Here is a 17599-nt window from a genome sequence, read left to right as displayed (position 1 = left end):
CTTGCCTCAGCATTTGACTCTGTATGGTGAGCTCACAATTTCTCTGCAATAGGAGCCAGTGGCTAAAGCATTAGGTTACAGGGGACCAATAGACAAGTGCCTGGAGTTCAAAGGTCACCCTACTATTTAGTTGTTTGAAGTTGGTTGGGTTAGTTTAGCCTTACTATTGGTTGTCCTACTGTAAATGGAGGTAAGTTGAGTGTCACACTTGTCTAAATCTTTCAGCCACTGTAAGGCACCTTTACCCCTGTTTTCTGTCCACATTCAGTGTGTGTGGTGCACTGCTATAAATAAAGGATTAATCACCATAGAAAGGCTGGCCATTCTCTGTGGCTCCCAAGGCCATCTATATATAAGTCCTCTGAATAGTGTATATGACAAAAGTGCCTGTCTAACTGAGGACACTATAATAATACAATTTCTATGGAGTCCCTGGGCTGCAGCGTGATATCTTCCAGAGAAGCTGGAGTGTAAGTTCAACCACATACCCAAATACCAACGTACACTCTGGACTCCACAGTTACACATCCCTGCTGGCAAGAGGTGGGGTCAGCACTACCCATAACTATACTGAGAACACACTACAGAGCTTTACTTCTGGGCACTCCTGCTCTTCCTTGGCTGGTTTTGCTGTAAAAACAGTGAGTTCTCTAGGTCCTTCTGCAAACCACTAAAACCCCCAGTGTCCTCAGGTGTGCCTAGCATCAGAAGTGAAAATGGGCTTGGGAATTGCCCACCATAGTTTCTTATACTAATGGTCACCTCCCTTACAGTATCATCTCAAGCTTTCAAAATAGCCCACTCCCCTTAAAATCAATGGACAAATAAGATGTCAGTGCAGATGTGGCATCTGGAAGGTAAGCTCTTGATTATGTGAACTGCCTTTGGGGCAGGGAGCAGATAGCAGGCATAAGGAAGGTAAGCAAGAGCCCCATGTACTAGGGTAATCTAAGATGAAGTAGTGTCAGTAATGACAACATTTACTAATGTCGCTGAGAAATCCCACCAAGATGGCTAACTCCTCTTAAGTATCTTCATTATTTTTCTATGGTATTCTCCATTACTTTTCTAAGACATTCACAGTACTATAATGGTTTGAAACTTGTTAGTACATTTATTGTGTATGGGGAGGGTACACATGTGTCATGGCACACATCTGGAGGTCAGATGACTACTTGTGGGTCCCAGGAATAGAACTCAGGTCATCAGATTTGGTAGCAAGTACTGTTACCTGCTGAGCGATCTCACTTGCCCTTAAATGTTTTCCAAAAGGAATTAACTACACCAATCCAGTTATGTCTCCAGTGTCTAATTTTTTTATTAAAAAAAAAAAAAAGAGAAAAAGAAAAAGAAAGAAAGAAAAAAAGGCGATCCTAAAGAATTCAAACAAGTCAGAAATTTGCAAGATGAAAGTGAAAGGTTACCCAGAGCCTAGTCCATCCCATAGCCATGCATACACATTGGTGGAAAAGAAACAATAAAAATTGCATAGAATAGTTGTAGAAACGGTCCTCCTCTCCTTCCAGGGTCCCTACATACAGGCAATAAACCCGCAGTTTCTTATGCCACTCTCAAGGGCTCTGTACCTCACACAAACTAAGTCACATGTTTACAGTACACATTAACAGCCCTAATCACGAGTGCCTGGGCACAGAAACAATTTAGATCTTGTCTCCCTATTTTGGAGAAGGTGTATAGATTTTACAGGCTGAGCTCCCCTAATTCCAAAATCAGATTATCAGGCATGCTCCAAAATCCAAAGTTTTAATAAACTAAATTTGTAACACCGAAAAAATCAAGATGAGGGCTGCAGAGATGGCTCAGAGGTTAAGAGCACTAGCTGCTCTTCTAGAGGTTGAATCCAATTCCCAGCAACCACATGGTGGCTCACCATCGATACTGAGATCTGGTGCCCTCTTTTGGCATGCACATCTTACATGCAGACAGATCATTATATACATAATAAATAAATAAAACAAAAAAAATCAAGATGAAATAAAATGAGTTGTAGTACTTCAAATAATAGTTTCCTTACCGTAAGAGGTATCAAAAGCTACCACTGCAGGCAAGGGGAGCCCTGGGCAAGAACCTCAGGGAGGGAACCCGGGAAGCATTAAGTGGCCAAAATGTTGACTTAATCTCTCCTGTGAAGATGACACACGATGAAGCCCTCTCACTTCCTGTCACCCTTCCCCACTTTCTTATCCGTTGAGCTCAAGCAGGGATTATTACAGCAGCATTCTCTTACATACTATGAAAGCTGCCAGGTGTCACTTCCATAGTTAAAGGGAATGAGTGATCATGCTGCTGCTTTTCTATCCCAAGCTTTCCAGACTGTTTCAGTCTTAAAAATCTCTACTCACTCCTCAGGTTTTAAAAAGTATTTCAAAAAGCGTAGGGAAGAATCTAACTATGGGCAAATTAACAAGACAATGGTTCTCCTTATATCCAAGAGCCATACACACAGCTTGGCCTCCTCCTAACATGATGCAGAAAACAGCCACCACACACACATCTGAGAAGTCAGACTTACTGCTCATCTGAAATTCTGCAAATGCCACCCTTTCTAACTGCACTCTAAGCATTTCACAGGGAGCATCTTTGAGAAGCTGAAAGAGCTTTGCTGCTTTGCTGTAGTGTAGATCTGCCAGCACTCGGTGTTGCTTCCTAAGGTGCTCATCACCAACCTACAAACAAAAATAATATAATAATAATAATAAAAAAAAAAAATCCTAAGGCTCAGGCTTCCGTATTCTTACTCAATTCTGCCTGCATCATTTTTATTACTTATTGTGCTATAAGTTTTAAGTTCATTGAATTAGAATCCTACTTAGTACCTGCTATGGACATCCTAACATGAATAAGATGACCATGAGAACCATGAGTTCTCAGTAAGCCAACTACTAAACAGTGGGTTCTAGGTAGTCTGAATGGCACAAACAGTCCTTGTTTCAAGACACTCAGGTAAAAGTAAGTAAAATTCAGCCAAAGAAACAAGGGACTGCATGCATCAGTGCAGATGAGTCTCAGAGACAAGATGGTCAATGACAGGTAGTGAGCCATGAGAGAAAAGGCAGTATAACTCCTTCCTTCAAGCTCTTAGCAAATCAAAAATAAATAAAACTCAGTTGTAAAAATACAGGGGATCTAAACATGAAAGAACACTTAGGAGGGAGACCAGGGCTTTATAGAGCAGTCTTCCATTCTCTGACCTCCAGTCCAGGCACACTGGGGCTTCCTTATCATTCTTTCAACATGTATTTTCCATTTCACAAAAATGGGAAAACTATATTTAAATTTTTATTTAAAAAATTTTAATTATGTGGGAAGAGGAGTATATGTACTTGAGGGTACGAGCCTCCTGCAGGGGCCAGAGGCACTGGATCCTCCTGGACCTAGAGTTATAGCTGTCTGATGTGGGTGCAAGGAATAGAACTTGAGTTTTCTGAAAGGTCTCTCTCCAGCCCTAAGAATAGCATTTTAAAATGTACACAGAACTATTACTATACAAAGCCTAATTACATTTAAAACAAGTATTAAGTAATTTAGCCAGGATTTCCACAGTAAGACCCAATTATAGTAAGTACATGTTATAGATGGAAAGGGAAAGGCACTGTCATGCTAAGAGGAGGCAGCATTTAAAATAGACAAAAAACAATTAAAAGGGGTGAGGAATATTTTTAAATAAAGGAAGCATGGAATTCAATCTGGGATAATCATACCTGGTTCCTCAGACAGCTGTGGTACATGGAGGCCAGCCTGTGATGGATGGTCGCAGCTCGGTACTGACAGAGGGGCTGCCGAGCAGTTGCAGAGTCAACGTCACAGTGCTTCAGGGACTTCATCATAGCCTCGCTAACTTCTTTCTCAATCTGTCCATATATTTCAATGGAAAGGGGAGAACAAGCTTATAATCTTTTAAGAACTTTCATATTAAATATTGCTTTCTAAAAAATGATTACTGATGTGCAATATTAAATAAAGAAATAAGTACTGTTGACTTCAGTTTAAAACCCAGAAACTTTTATCACCTGCTCCTGAGCTTTTCTGGACAATGGAGCATAATCTTGCTGTAGAGTTGCCATGGTAAAGTATGTAGTGGACAATTCCCAATTCACAGAATCCCAAACAACTGGGTGCATGTCTCTCGTTCCCAATGACCTTAGAGCTTTCAAATAGTAATCGACAGCCTGTGAAGAGAGAAAGTGTGAATTTAGGACTCTGTTAAACATGTGCAAAGAGTACACTGAAATGAAACATGTTTTAAACCAACTGGACGTCAATTTAATCTGAGAGAATTAACAAAAGGACAGTTTCACAAAGAAGGGAGACAAGAGAATCAATGTAAGTATTTTAGTAAAAGATGTCTTTGAACAGACAGAATGCCTCTCCAGGGACTGTCCTTGGTGCAGCTTTCTGACCCAGGCTAATGGAGGAAGATGTACTCTGTTTTTTTATTTTTTCTTTTCACTCTGAAGGAAAATTATTCTGTATAGCTAGTAAACTACAAAAAATTACTTTTTTTAAAAAAATGAATTTACTCACTTTCATCTTCAAATACCTGCCCACAATATTCTCACAATAGTCATATTAAGCTCCATCACCCAGCGATACTTGCTACGATTCAGGTAACCATTAACTGTTGTGGATACATAGGTTTTTGGGTGGTTTTTTTTTTAAGTCACTTTTATTTAAAAATGTACTATGCCAGTATATTTTCACGAGTGCTTAATTTAGTTTCAACAGAGCTGAAAATTTAAGTGGTCATGTCAAAGACTACTTTTTTGGAGTTGGTTTTCTCCTTTGACCATGTGAGCTCTGAGAACTGAACTCAGGTCATCAGGTTTGGTGTCAAGTGTCCTTACCTCCTGGGCCACATAGGCTCATTTCTTGTACTCTCTCCAACACTAGAGACAATGTGCAACATGGTAAATAAAGTCAATGCCTGTCTCTGCTAGGTAGCTTACAATCCTCCTGTGCTTTAGTCTTCAGTGTGCTAGGGTTACATGAACGCAGCAAACAGCTCAGAGTCATTCTTTCGACTGACTTTCTCTTTTGTGTCTGTGTTTGCTACATGTGTGTGGGTACATGCAGAGGCAAGGAGAGAGCTTTGGGTCTTCTGAAGCTATAGGCAGTTGTGATCTGTCCAACATGGCACATAAACGCCAGTCCTCTGGAATACCACCAAGCATTTTCAATTTCTGAGCCATCACTTCAGGTTCAATTTTTATGTGTAATATAAATTGTAATTTTTAAATTAAAAAAAACATTGAGCATTTACTTTAAAAGGTTATTTTCCCTTTTGCATATTCAAATTTCTTAACTTTTCTTCCTACCTTAAGGGTGTATTCACCTCTGACCTTACCTGTCATTTGTGCTCTGATCACTGCTGCTAGACTTTGACCTGCTTCCACCTTTACTCTCTGATGTTCATTTCTATCTCCCATGCTGGGTGGGGCACATACCCTTCCATCTGCATCTTCTGGTACTTTCCCAGTTTCACTCTCTCTTTGCCGATCTTTAGTACACTGAACTCCAGCCGCATCAACACCACTTACTGAAGCATCTTCCCCCAACAGTTCCATATGCCATCCTCAGCACTAATACCTTACTATTCCTATGAGCTGTTTACTCCTTTGCCATCAGAATGCTATAATCACTTTTAGTTTTATTTAGTGATGAAATTGAGTAGATGAGGCTTGATGTAAAGGCAACCACCTTACCTTGCTGTAATACAAACCCTCTTCTGGAGAGAACTCCCGTTTGAACTCATCCTCTGCACCACAGTGCGCCTGTGCACAGACCCGCATGAGTCTTCCTGTGTTGCACAGCAGAAGGGCAGCATTTGTAGCATCGTCAATCGACTCAAAGTTGTGAATCCCCTTTTCAAAACAAGAAAAGCTTTTTTTCCACAATTGTTGCTCTGCAGCAGACACAGATTTGCTCACTTCACAAAGAAAGAAAGAAAACAATTGCATAAGCAGAGATCAGTGTGAACCCAATGGGGTCAACTGTAGCACTCTCTCTGATGCCTGTCACATTCTTCATGAGTCACTAAGGTGAAGCAGTAACTCTCACTAGCTTACAATGTGACTATACTTAGGATTAGGTCTTTGAAGAGAGTGATTAAGGTTAAATGAGGTCATTTAGAATAAGGCCCTGAGCCATACTAAAATCTTCAGACCTAAAGAAGCTAAATACCAAGAAGGATCCTAGGGAGGCTGCTTAAATCTCATTCAGAATGGCAAACAGGATAGACACCAGAAGCAGTGGAAGAGAGCCTACTATAGAAGGTCCTCTGAAAGGCTCCACCCAACAGGGAATCAAAGCAGCCGCTGAAACTCACAGCCAAACTTTGGGCAGAGCACAGGGAGTCTTACAGAAGAAGGGGGGGAGGGAATACAAGACACGTAGGGGATAGGAGCCCACAGGGAGACCACCAAAGCTATAAAAATCTAAGCCCAGGGGGGCCTGCAAAGACTGATGCACCAAGCAAAGACGATGCATGGAGAGGCCTCGACCCCCTGCTCAATGTAGCTGGTTGGCCGCTCAGTTTCCATGTGGGTTCTCAAGTAAGGGAAGCAGGGGCTGCCTCTATCATGAGCTTGATTGCCTGCTCTTTGATCACTCGCCCCTAGTGATGTGGTCTTGCCAGGCCACAGAGGAAGAGGATCCAGGAAGTCCTGATGAGACTTGATAAGCTATGGGCAGATGGCAGAGGAGGAGAACTCCCCCTTTCATGGACTAAGGGAAGGGGATCGGGGGAGGGGTGAGCTGGTAGAAGTTGAGGGAGGGGGGCTTTAATCAGGATATATAATGAATAAATTGTGAAGAAAAAAAATTAAAAAAAAAAAGAAAGAATGAGGCGCCCTGAGCTGATATGACTCTGATCTCCGCAAGAATGGGAAGAGACACAAAAGGTATACACAGGGAAAGGACCTTATGAAAACACAGTGGCTTTCTGAAAGTCAGAAAAAGAAATCTGAGAGAAATCCAATCCTGATGGTGTCTTGACCTTGGACTTCCAGTATTCATAACTAGCAAGTGTAAATTCTATTACTTAGCACTCTCAGCAGACTAACACATTTAATCACAGCCAATCAAAACCAACTAAGTAAAGATAACTGAGCAAAGCACTGTATTATAAAGCTTCAAACACACATCATGGTTCCATAGTTTTAAGAGACTATAGTCTGTGTTTTATCTAGTTTGCCTTGATTCTGACTATACCACATATTCTCCCACTGACAAACTCTAGATGTCCTTTGGGCACTTAAGGTCTCCCACCAACAATGAACTCTCTGGAGGATCATTTGCATCCCCTGGGACAAGGCAGTTCACAACTTAGCAGGCAAATGGAGGTGTTCAGTTTATCTGTGGCCCTCAGTTCCAGCCTGGCCCCTCCCCTTTTCTCCTAGCACCTAGTTTTTGCACTAACAGCTACTCTAGTGGCTTTATGTACCACCCTTACAGGGATGCTTTTCATACTGGATAGCACCCTCCCTTATACAGCTCTCAGAACACTTACAATCAACTAATAAATCAGACCATTCCAGATGCATAGTCCACAAACCAATCCAGTGCAGCCTAAGCCTCTACCCACTGCTTCCTGAACTCACATGTGGCCTTTGGCTGCTACCCTCACCCCAGGCTCCTGTGCTCTGCACACTAATCCTCCAGAGCTTTTCCTTCCTCATTTGCATCCAAAGACTGCCAGGAACATCCAGACACTTCTAAGGGATTGCCTACTCAACAGTAACATCTTTCCTAAAGCCTTCAAATACCCTACAACTGGGACAGCTTCCCCTTCCACTGCACTTCATGTACTTTTTAGCATATTTCCCAGAGATCTGCATTTAGAGCAGACTTTGCCAGCTGCACATCCAATATGGAACATGGCTGTCCTGGCTGTTTCTGAATTGACCGGTCTAAAGTACAGAAGTTAGAATGGAAAATAACAGAAAGAATGAATCCCAGAGGAAATAATGTTTTCTCTAACTTTATTTCTTAAGATTTGCAACAGAGAACCTTGTAGTTACACACCCTCAAGTACCAGTTCATTGCTCCACTCACAATTAGTGCAACTGATTCTCCAAGCACAGGAACGAAGAGAAAGACATGGAGGACACTCACCTACTCGTTCACCCTGCAGTGCAGCAGCCTGATTCATGTAAAACACACCGATTTCGTTCCTAATGTTTCCCATTCTCTTCAACACTTGTACATAGTGTTCTGGATTCTGACTTTTTAAGTCACTAAATTGCAAGATTTCATTAGCAGCCTCATAACATTTACAACTAACTGAAAGCTGACTTTCCAAGTCTGTAGACAGATCTGTTGCCCATGCAAATCCTTAAAGAAAAAAAATATATATATCAACACAAGTGATATTATGAACCCGTCCTCCTTAGTACCTACAGTACCTGACATTTTAAGAAAAAAAGTGTAATACAGTATAAATACAGATTCCATCAATACAGCAAAGCTTTTAAATGTCATAGTAAAAATGTCTATTAATAAAATGGTATTTTTTCTAGATTAATTAAGTATTTTTCTGTCTATAAATATGAAATATTTCTACCACTCAGATTTTCCCAGGCTACTTGTATAAACCAAAGGTCTTTACTACACTTAGGCAACTATGCTGCTTGTGTTGTTTGGATTGATGGGACCAGCTCCTGAAATAAAACAGACGCCAAGTTTAAGTTTTGAAGAGGCTGCGGGGTGACATTAGACTCAGCATGGCACCACACCCAATACTGGGGGAAATGGTGCTAGTCCTGTTGTGACACTAATGCATGGGAGACACTAAACAGTATTATAAATGAAATCACTATGAAGGGAGAAGTAAAATCTTCCAGAATTTTCCCACTGTGGCTATTAAAATAATCATTTCAGAAAGAGAAAGGAAAGAAAGGGTAAAATTACTAGGAAATGATACATCTCTTTCTCTCTTCTAGTATTCTACCCTAGTTATAATTACCCAAGACTAACACTTACACCCCACTGCAGTGTGCTCAGATGGTTGCTATGATCCAAGGATCCTGCTCCTTCAGTTAAATCTTCCTTTAAGCACACATGAAAAAATCATATGGCTATAAGTTAACTTTCTCTTAGCTCCTTGGGTCCACTCAGAAGGTATTTAACCCACTTTCACCAACACTTTTTCTTCCCCTCCAAAACCCTGGCTTGCAGAGTTACCTAGATGTGTATCCATGAAAATCTCAGCAAGAGTACATAAAGCCAACACAACTGTACTCAAACCTTTGTTGGTTTTAATTAATACTTGTAAAATATTTGAACATTGTTTGATATAAACACATGCAATCATACTCAATTTATTTTTGTTTTTGAGACATAGTCTCACTATGTATTCTTGGCTGTCCTGGATCAAGCTGCCCTCAAACTCAAAGAGATCTGCCTGCCTGTCTCCCCTTAATGGAATTAAAGGTGTTTATACTATTCTCACCCATGCTCAATTTTAAAACTTGAAAAGTTATGATATGAAACAGTTAACCAAAAAAACTAATATTCCTGACACTTTTGAAGCATACTTAAATATTCATGAGCTGGGCAGATAATCCCACTGTGAACAAGGGAGGTGTCCACATACCCTGGCAGCTGGACTCTCTGTGGAGACTGTGGAGGATCTCCTGGTCTTCTTTTGTTTGGTAATTAAACTCCTCAAGGTGTGCTGCTCTGTTATTTGCATTCTGGGCCAACATGAGTTGGATGTCACCGCAGAGTGTCAGATATTGAGAAAGAAACAGCAGCACTTCAGAAAGCATGTTGGTGCAGAGGCAGCAGTAAGTATCTGTTTGAACAACGGTGAGAGGGAGAGCCCACAAGGACATCAGAATTGATACTCATGGCAAAGGTGAAGAGGTTGTCACCAGCCACTATCCATATCACATGACACAGGACTTTGCACACTTCACACCAAGATGTTACAACACTAAAATACAACATGCTGGAAGGTGCTGCTTTAAAATCAGATTTTTAAGAAAGAGGAGTGAAGGTGAAGGGTCATTATAACTCAGATGCTTCCCTCCCCGCAGGGCCTTCTGTTATAGTGGCTTACCATGGCTCTGTAGAGCTAGCTTAATGTATCGCAATGCTCTTCCATACTTCTGAAGACTCATGGCAGCATCAGACAAAATGTAGTAGGCCTTTGATGACTTGAGAATTAGCTGAAGTTTCATTTTATGTTGCCAAGAACCAGGGGTCATTCCAGACTGCCCAGAACAATTGCCCTTCTGAAGGGAGCCCACTATAACAGGGAGAAACATCACATTTTATCTGAATCTAAGTCTCAAAAAAACAAAAACAAAAAACCCTTACAAAACTACCGACCAGATGAAACATTCCTGACTCAGGTGCTACTGGCAGGTTGAGTAGGCTTTTCTATTTATGGCAGAGAAGCAAGCAGCAGTTTCACGGCACCCTTGTGTGGGACTTCAGCTTTCCTGCTGTCAGTCACTGCTACTTTCAACCCATGACACCTACCAGCTGTCTCCAATTTCAGCATCAAACTACCAAATAGTATACATTGTAAAGCAGAGGCCCCCAAATATCAGTCCAGCTTCTTTATTCACTGGGGCCCACATGCTAACTCTGTATTCCAGTATTTTTCCTGGCCATCAGCCAAAGCCATTTCTTACCTGTTGCTTGCCAAAATGCTTCTGTACTTTACCATTTCCTCTATCACGAACACTCAAGTTGCCAGGCACAGTGACTCGTACCTAACTCCAGCACTCAACAGCCTATGTTTGAGGCCAGCTTGGATACAGAAGGGCAACCATAATGATCCATAATACAAAACCAATTCTACTGAAGTCCACCCTTATTACCTTCTCCAATCTGTTAAATGATCTTTTTATGCCAACAATGGTATCAGACACAGAAAAACGGTGACACAAAGTTAAAGGATTACTTTGTTAGCACACACTGTCCCAGAATACTCTAACTATACTGATAATATCAAAATACTGTGGAATAAAGAACCCCAGATCATGGCTTAACTTCTTTCTCTTTTTTGATGTAATTTCTTATGTAATTTCTTTATTAATGCCATACATAATTTTTAAGGTATTTTGCTGCTATGACTTATGATGGCCTGGGTTGTGCCTATATCTTTATCTTCTGCTGCCAAAAGCACTGTCTGCGTGTGAGGCACTGTGAGGACACAGAACAACAACAAAGATCTTGTTCACAGCTGTGTACATATTCAGAGCTGTTTTCACACAGGAGAACGGGATATAGGCTGGTTTTAACACACACACAAGCAACATGGACAGCAGAGTGGAGAATGCAAATGTGACCAAGACTGATAACCTTTTCGTCCCTTCCTTCTTCCCTTTTCTCTTCCTTTTCTTTTTAAATTTTGTGTGCATTGATGTTTAGTGAGGGTATCAGATCCCCTGGAACTGGAATGACAGACAGCTGCAAGCTGCCATGTGGGTGCTGGGAATTGAACCCGGGTCCTGTGGAAGAGCTCGTAACTACTGAGCCATCTCAGTCCTATCTTTCTTTTTCTTGAGTCTCACTCTACAGCCCAGGCTACCACCGAATTTGCAATGATTCTCCCTCAGCCTCTCAAGTGACCCAACTACAACTGAGCCACCAAGCCTGCATTGGGGAAGGGTTTTCAACAAGGAAAAGAGACAAGCAAAGACATTTTAGATCACAACAGTGAAGTCCTGGTTCTCTGCGTACACAGAATGAGCCTTGCACACAAGGAGTACCACATAAGTACTGGACAAAGGAATCTACGCCCTCTAGCCCTGTCTTTTCTACATTCATATTACTTCAACAAACAAACACTCTCCCCAAAGAACAACAAAAAATAAGCTTTGAAATGTTTAAAAAAACAAACAAAACAAAAAACTGCAACTGCAGGATGGAGAGATGATGGCTCAGCAGTTAAGAGCACTGGCTGTTATTCCAAAAAGACCGAGTTCTGTTCTCAGCATCCACATGGTGGCTCACATCTCTAACTCCAGTTACAGAGTATCCAATGTCCTCTTCTGCCCTCTGTGGGCACTGCATGCATGCGGAACACTGACACACATGTATACAAAACACCCATACACATACAATTTAAAATTAATAAAATCTCAAAAAACCCAAACTGGAACTAACAGTGTAACTGGAAAGGGAAATAGAACTTACATTAAAGTGAGAAACAAGATTTTTATTTCCAAGTCCACATGGTGAGGGGTGACCTTAGAGGATCTTCTAGAAATTAAAAGCTGCCTATAGCTCATTCAACTATGACACAATAGCAGCCATCTCTTGTAGCTGTTCATCATGAACACAGCACTAAGCACATTATCTAATCATTCCTTTAAATCTTCTACAAGCCTCCAAACAGCAGATGCCAATGTCTGAAGTTCGAGAAAGAAAACAGCTCTACTGAATAGAGATTATGTCCTTCAGTGTCAAAATCTTTGTTGCTGTTGTTGGGTTTTGTTTTGGAAACAGGATTTCTCAGTGTAATAGCCCTGGCTGACCTGGAACTCTCTTTGTAGAGCAGACTGGCCTTGAACTTACAGAAATCCACCTGCATCTGCCAGGCCAGAGCCAAAGTTTTAAATGAATGGCCTGGTTCTCAATTCTTTGCTCTTAAAATATTCTAATATTTACCAAGGGCAGCAATTCCCTAAAACTCTGTTGGGCAGAAAGCTACAGAATCTTGAAATTATCCTTTAAGGAAAGGCTACTTTGACTTTCCATTTACATGCCTTCCTTCGCAACCTCTTCCAATATGTTCCTTGACACAAGCTTTTTCCTGGCTACAATGAAGACATTATCTGCATATCAACCAACTCACTTTTGTCCAGAAACAAGGCCATCTGCTTCTCCAGCCCCTCGGGACCGCCCCTTGTGGATTCATCTTCATATTTTAACGGGATAGGAGTGCTGGGGTCAGCTGCTGGAAGGTCATTTTCCTTTTTGATGCTGCTATCTACAGATTTTAAACCCTTTAAAAAGTAGAAACACAATACACACCTTTATTCCCTTCTTAAAAAGAAAAACATCTGCTATATCTCACTCAATAGTAGTCAACCAAAACCTAAACACACAGCAGAATTACTTTCTCAGATACTTAGAACTACATGTGGTCTGAAAGATTTAGAAAAAACTGGTTTGGTTTTCACTTTAGATGAAGAAAATAAAACCACTGCAGGGCATCATTCAAAATGTTTAGACACCAATAAACATGTGCTGCTTGCAAATAAGGAGACTAATGATCAATGAGGAGCAAACCCAGACTTACCTCCAGCACATAGCTAAGTACGAGTCGACAGCGCTCTTCTGTGTCATGGCAAACAGGAAACGCACAACTGGGCTTCAGAGATAAGCATTGACAAGTTACCAGCATGCTATCACTACAATAAATCAGCTCACTCTCATTTCCCAAAAATTATTACAACGCTGCAAAGCAGTAATTTAGAAAAGCACTTTGTATTGAGGTTGATGAAGTATCTGATAAAAATGTTTTTAAGGACTGTTTCAAATCTTGCTTAAAAGGACCTTTCAGGATCTGTGCAGCACAACACTTAAACTTCTAGTAATTCTATTTGATAAAAACAAAAGTGAAGAGTAGCAATGCTTTAGATAAATAAAAGGCACACCAAAGCAAATAGACCAGCTTAACTTCTATTAACACTGACTGTAGCACACAGGTACACCATCAATTTAACAGTAGGTTAATAGGTACCACCCATCAACCAAGGTCCCTTTATTTGCTTAATTAAGGAACAAAACCAGTTAATAGCCTCAAACTACTAAACAGTACGAAGTGCAAGGGCATTTCATCTTGCTAATTCTTGGGAGACTGAAACCACACTAGCTTTCAGAGGAAAACCCATTCAGGTGACTCAGGACCGTCAGAGGACAAAGTGAACAAATGGAGAATTAGGGTCCCAGGAGCCCACATACTAACTCCTAAGTCATTCAACACAGGTCAGGCAAAGCTAAGACATGTTCCTGTGAAGATGACCACACTCTGTGTGTCTCCAACACTGATAAAGAGTGAACTCTGTAAAATCAGAGGATCTTAACACTCCATACCATCCTTAAATCATCCAACTGTCCTGTGAGTCCAGGGCTCTGTTACAATGCAGTTCCAGATTACTACAGAAGTGTAGTAATCATGTTTTAACTAGAAAAATGTGGGACTCAAGCTGAATTTAAACTAACATTTAGATAGATAGGTAATGATTTATTTGTAGGCACACATTACACGTCCTAGACAGAAGCTTACACTCTGGTGAAGACAGGGAACATACAGTACAAGGCTATCAGTAGAGAAAGGCTCTGAGAGAGATAAAACAGTACGATTTGGCCAAAGTGGTCAGGGAAGGTCTCCTGCAGTGGGTGACATTATGTAGTCAAGACACAGGCCTAGAAAAAGGCAGCTATGAAAAAGTTATCAGGAAAAGCATGTTCTAAGCAGAAGCAACAGCATAGGACCTTAGGTGACTCTGATACTTTTCTTTATGGAAAAGAAAAGGGGTGTGTGTGTGTGTGTGTGTGTGTGTGTGTGTGTGTGTGTGTAAAGCAGGTCAAATCAGACAATGATTTAGGGTATAAAAAAAGCTGTGCTTTCGAAAGTTATTTGGATATACAGTTCCCATCTCAAATGTACATGAGTGTATTTCAGTTTAGAAAGCAGCCAGACCTGTACCTAAACACAGGGAGGCACTGTATACAATAATCCACTGCTGCCAACAGATGGACAATAGAATAGTGTAACTCATGCCAAGAAACAGACCTAATGAGGATGAAGTTGTTAAGGTCCATCTGGTCTCAACCACAGCAGACACAAGAGCACAAAAACAAGTACTGGTAATACAGTGGTAATTCACCAGATTTCGCCACACAGACACCAAACTGCCATCCCTTTTTCAACTCTGACTCTATCCTCATCAAACAAGCTGTAATTCACCAGCAACTCAAATACTAGACAGAAAGAGGACAATGCTGAACACTGGTCACCAGAAAGGGAAATCCCCCTACGTAAAAAGTAAAATATGAATGCCTGGTTAGCACATTTGTTTATCATGGTTTTACATAATGTGGGTCGGTTACTCCAGGCAATTTTACTCCGCTGTGCGGTTTCTAAAGTCAAGTTCTAGAACACACAAAGTGAGTTATAATACCATGTTTGCAAGGCTAACAACATAAATACAAGTAAAGCATGCTTACTCTGATTTGGTGAATCGACTTGTATTTTTCTGGTACTGACAATTCTCCAACAGACTTAATTATAGCCACTGCCTTGTTATCGTCTGCTGGGTCAGAGCTTGTGCCGTAGGAGCCATTTTCATCACTATCAGGCATCTCCTCTTCCTCTTCACTGTAGCTTTCATCCGAATTCTCATTTAAAGGAGAGTCTGAACTTTCTTCCTTTTTAGGCTCATCTAACTGGAAAAGCTCTGATAGCATGTAGTTGGCTGAAGCAATAATCTTATCAAAAAAAAAAAAAAAGAAAAGAAAGAAAGAAAGATACATGTAAAGACAGAAGCTGCCTCACCACACTGAAAAAGTCTTAGGGGGAAGTCTAAAGCTAAGTTGTTTTCACCATAGATACCACAAAAAGAACAGTTCCCAATCAAAGCTACAAATACCAAGTATGCTCTATGAAACCCAGACTGACTGTTTTCTTCCTTCTAGAAATTATGTGTACTCTGCCTCCTTCCTCCTATTCCAATGACGACAAGCTTTCATGTGTAAAGTGTCATAAGTAGAATACTAGCAAATTCCATCTCATCCCAAGTGAGTGTCTCTTTATAACCCGTGACTATTAATCTTTAGTAGGCAACTAACAGTTACTATATAATCTATGACTACAAGGGAGAAACTCAATATACACAAGAGGGGAAATCTAAGTATGGAATGTGAGCCTCCCTTACTGACAAATCTTGCTTCTGTAGTAAACCTATTTAAAAGGCCTTCTAATTGTGATAAAGCAAAGAAAAAATGCACACTCTACTAGGATTACATGAGTGCTCATCACTAAACAGATCTGTCCAAAAGGCATGTTAACAGAAGCCACAAATGAAATTTTATATCTTCTCGTAGTCATGATGAAGACTGGAAATCCAGTAAACAATTTAATGTATTTAATTACACATCTACCAAATGTTCAACACACAACCTTCTCTTAAAATTCAATGTGTATTTTACAATGGCAGATGCCTCAATTCAGATTACACACATCTGTACTGCTCAGCTACATGTACATGCAGTTAGAGGGACACAGTATGGAGAAAGGATCTGACCAGGTTCCACTACAATAATGCTCTCCAGTATGGTAGGACTGGCTTACTCATTAGACATGGCAATCTTACCTGAGGATGTCTGCTTTTGTCCAGCAACTTAACACAGTTGAGCAGCAATGTTCTAATAGTCCCATAGTGTTTCTTGTTTTGATTTTTCTTCATCATCATGTTACAAGCAACCCTGAAAGAAAAGCATGTTAGTTTCAGAACCCACTTAGCGTCTCCTGTAGGATGCAAAAGCGGCTCATCTCGTATACTTCAAGCTATATAACTGACACAAAGATACACCTAATGCTGCACCTTAACCACCACTAAGTTTTCACAGCAAAGCTGAACAGTATTTGGCATAATGTGTCTGTGTATATTTCTTTGCCCCACACACTAACCTTCAAACCAGCCCCATCGTAAGATGTGTTTTGTCACTATAAGTATTTTAAAGCTTTTAACTTAGTGGGACTACTTCCTTATCCTAAAAAAAAATTTTATTTTCAGAAAGGGTCTTGCTCTGTGGCCTAGGTGGGCCTGGAACTGGTGATACTTCTCCCCCAGCTTTCAAGGTGTCACCACCTTGTGCTGACATCTGAGTTCTTCAAATACTCACTTGTATAAAAGGATGGCCACTGGCATTGTGAATGGGTTCTGATACTTGTCTTCAGTTTCTTCACAGAGAGTCGTGAGGTCATAGAGCTTCACAATATCACTGCCACTGGCTGAAAAGAGAAACAATCCACCTCATGCTACCACCCTCATCCAAATCACTCCTGTCCATTCAAGCTTTAGCTTACCTTTAAAGAGCCAGTAAGTATGCCCTTCTTTGGTACAATTAGACTTTAGAAATGATAAGATATTTTGTGCAATGTCTTTTATAACTTTAGTAGAAAAATTAGAGTTTTCCAAATTGGGGATTTCTTCTGTCTTTATCATTTCATACTTCTGTAAAGAACAAATAAATGCAGTTTAGAAAACCCTGAGGCAATAGCTATTTATGGTTAACCAAATAGGTAAGTACCTCCATGTCTTTCCAGTTTGTGTTCTGTGCAACTGCCCTAAACATCTCTTGGCACAATATCTCATGTACATGTAAGACTAGGCATTCCTAATATCAAACAAGGTTGTATCTTATCCTTCTACACTCATCTATTAGTCATCTCCATCTCCAGCATTTCATACTGCGATCCCCTCAATTTCATTTCTTTGTGGAAACTCTAATGTGTGACTTTGTAACAGTCTTTGGTGAAGAAACCTACCATCAACTATCCAGATCAAGTGCCAGCCCCAGCATCCCTAGCAACTGCGCATTGAGAAAACTC

The 17599-nt window shown here is 40.6% G+C and overlaps 1 protein-coding gene across 2 annotated transcripts in view; it reads right to left on the bottom strand.

Annotated features, from left to right (window-relative positions):
* Positions 1-17599, bottom strand: part of Edrf1 (erythroid differentiation regulatory factor 1) — a 36598-nt gene that overhangs the window by 6474 nt on the left and 12525 nt on the right. For both annotated transcript variants that reach the window (XM_055608893.1, XM_055608894.1), the window contains 13 exons: positions 17075-17222; positions 16891-16999; positions 16359-16470; positions 15214-15474; positions 13280-13351; positions 12833-12983; positions 10082-10270; positions 9614-9814; positions 8134-8352; positions 5724-5947; positions 4032-4190; positions 3723-3872; positions 2534-2687 (listed from right to left, as the gene is read on the bottom strand). In XM_055608893.1, coding sequence (XP_055464868.1) covers positions 2534-2687; positions 3723-3872; positions 4032-4190; positions 5724-5947; positions 8134-8352; positions 9614-9814; positions 10082-10270; positions 12833-12983; positions 13280-13351; positions 15214-15474; positions 16359-16470; positions 16891-16999; positions 17075-17222 — 2149 coding nt within the window. The remainder of the gene's footprint in view (positions 1-2533; positions 2688-3722; positions 3873-4031; positions 4191-5723; positions 5948-8133; positions 8353-9613; positions 9815-10081; positions 10271-12832; positions 12984-13279; positions 13352-15213; positions 15475-16358; positions 16471-16890; positions 17000-17074; positions 17223-17599) is intronic.

Source organism: Psammomys obesus, unplaced genomic scaffold, assembly GCF_907164565.1.
Source record: "Psammomys obesus unplaced genomic scaffold, mPsaObe1.curated_primary_1811, whole genome shotgun sequence".
Taxonomy (NCBI): domain Eukaryota; kingdom Metazoa; phylum Chordata; class Mammalia; order Rodentia; family Muridae; genus Psammomys; species Psammomys obesus.
The sequence above is the reverse complement of the archived record's forward strand: the minus strand, read 5'-3'. Positions and strand labels throughout refer to the sequence as shown.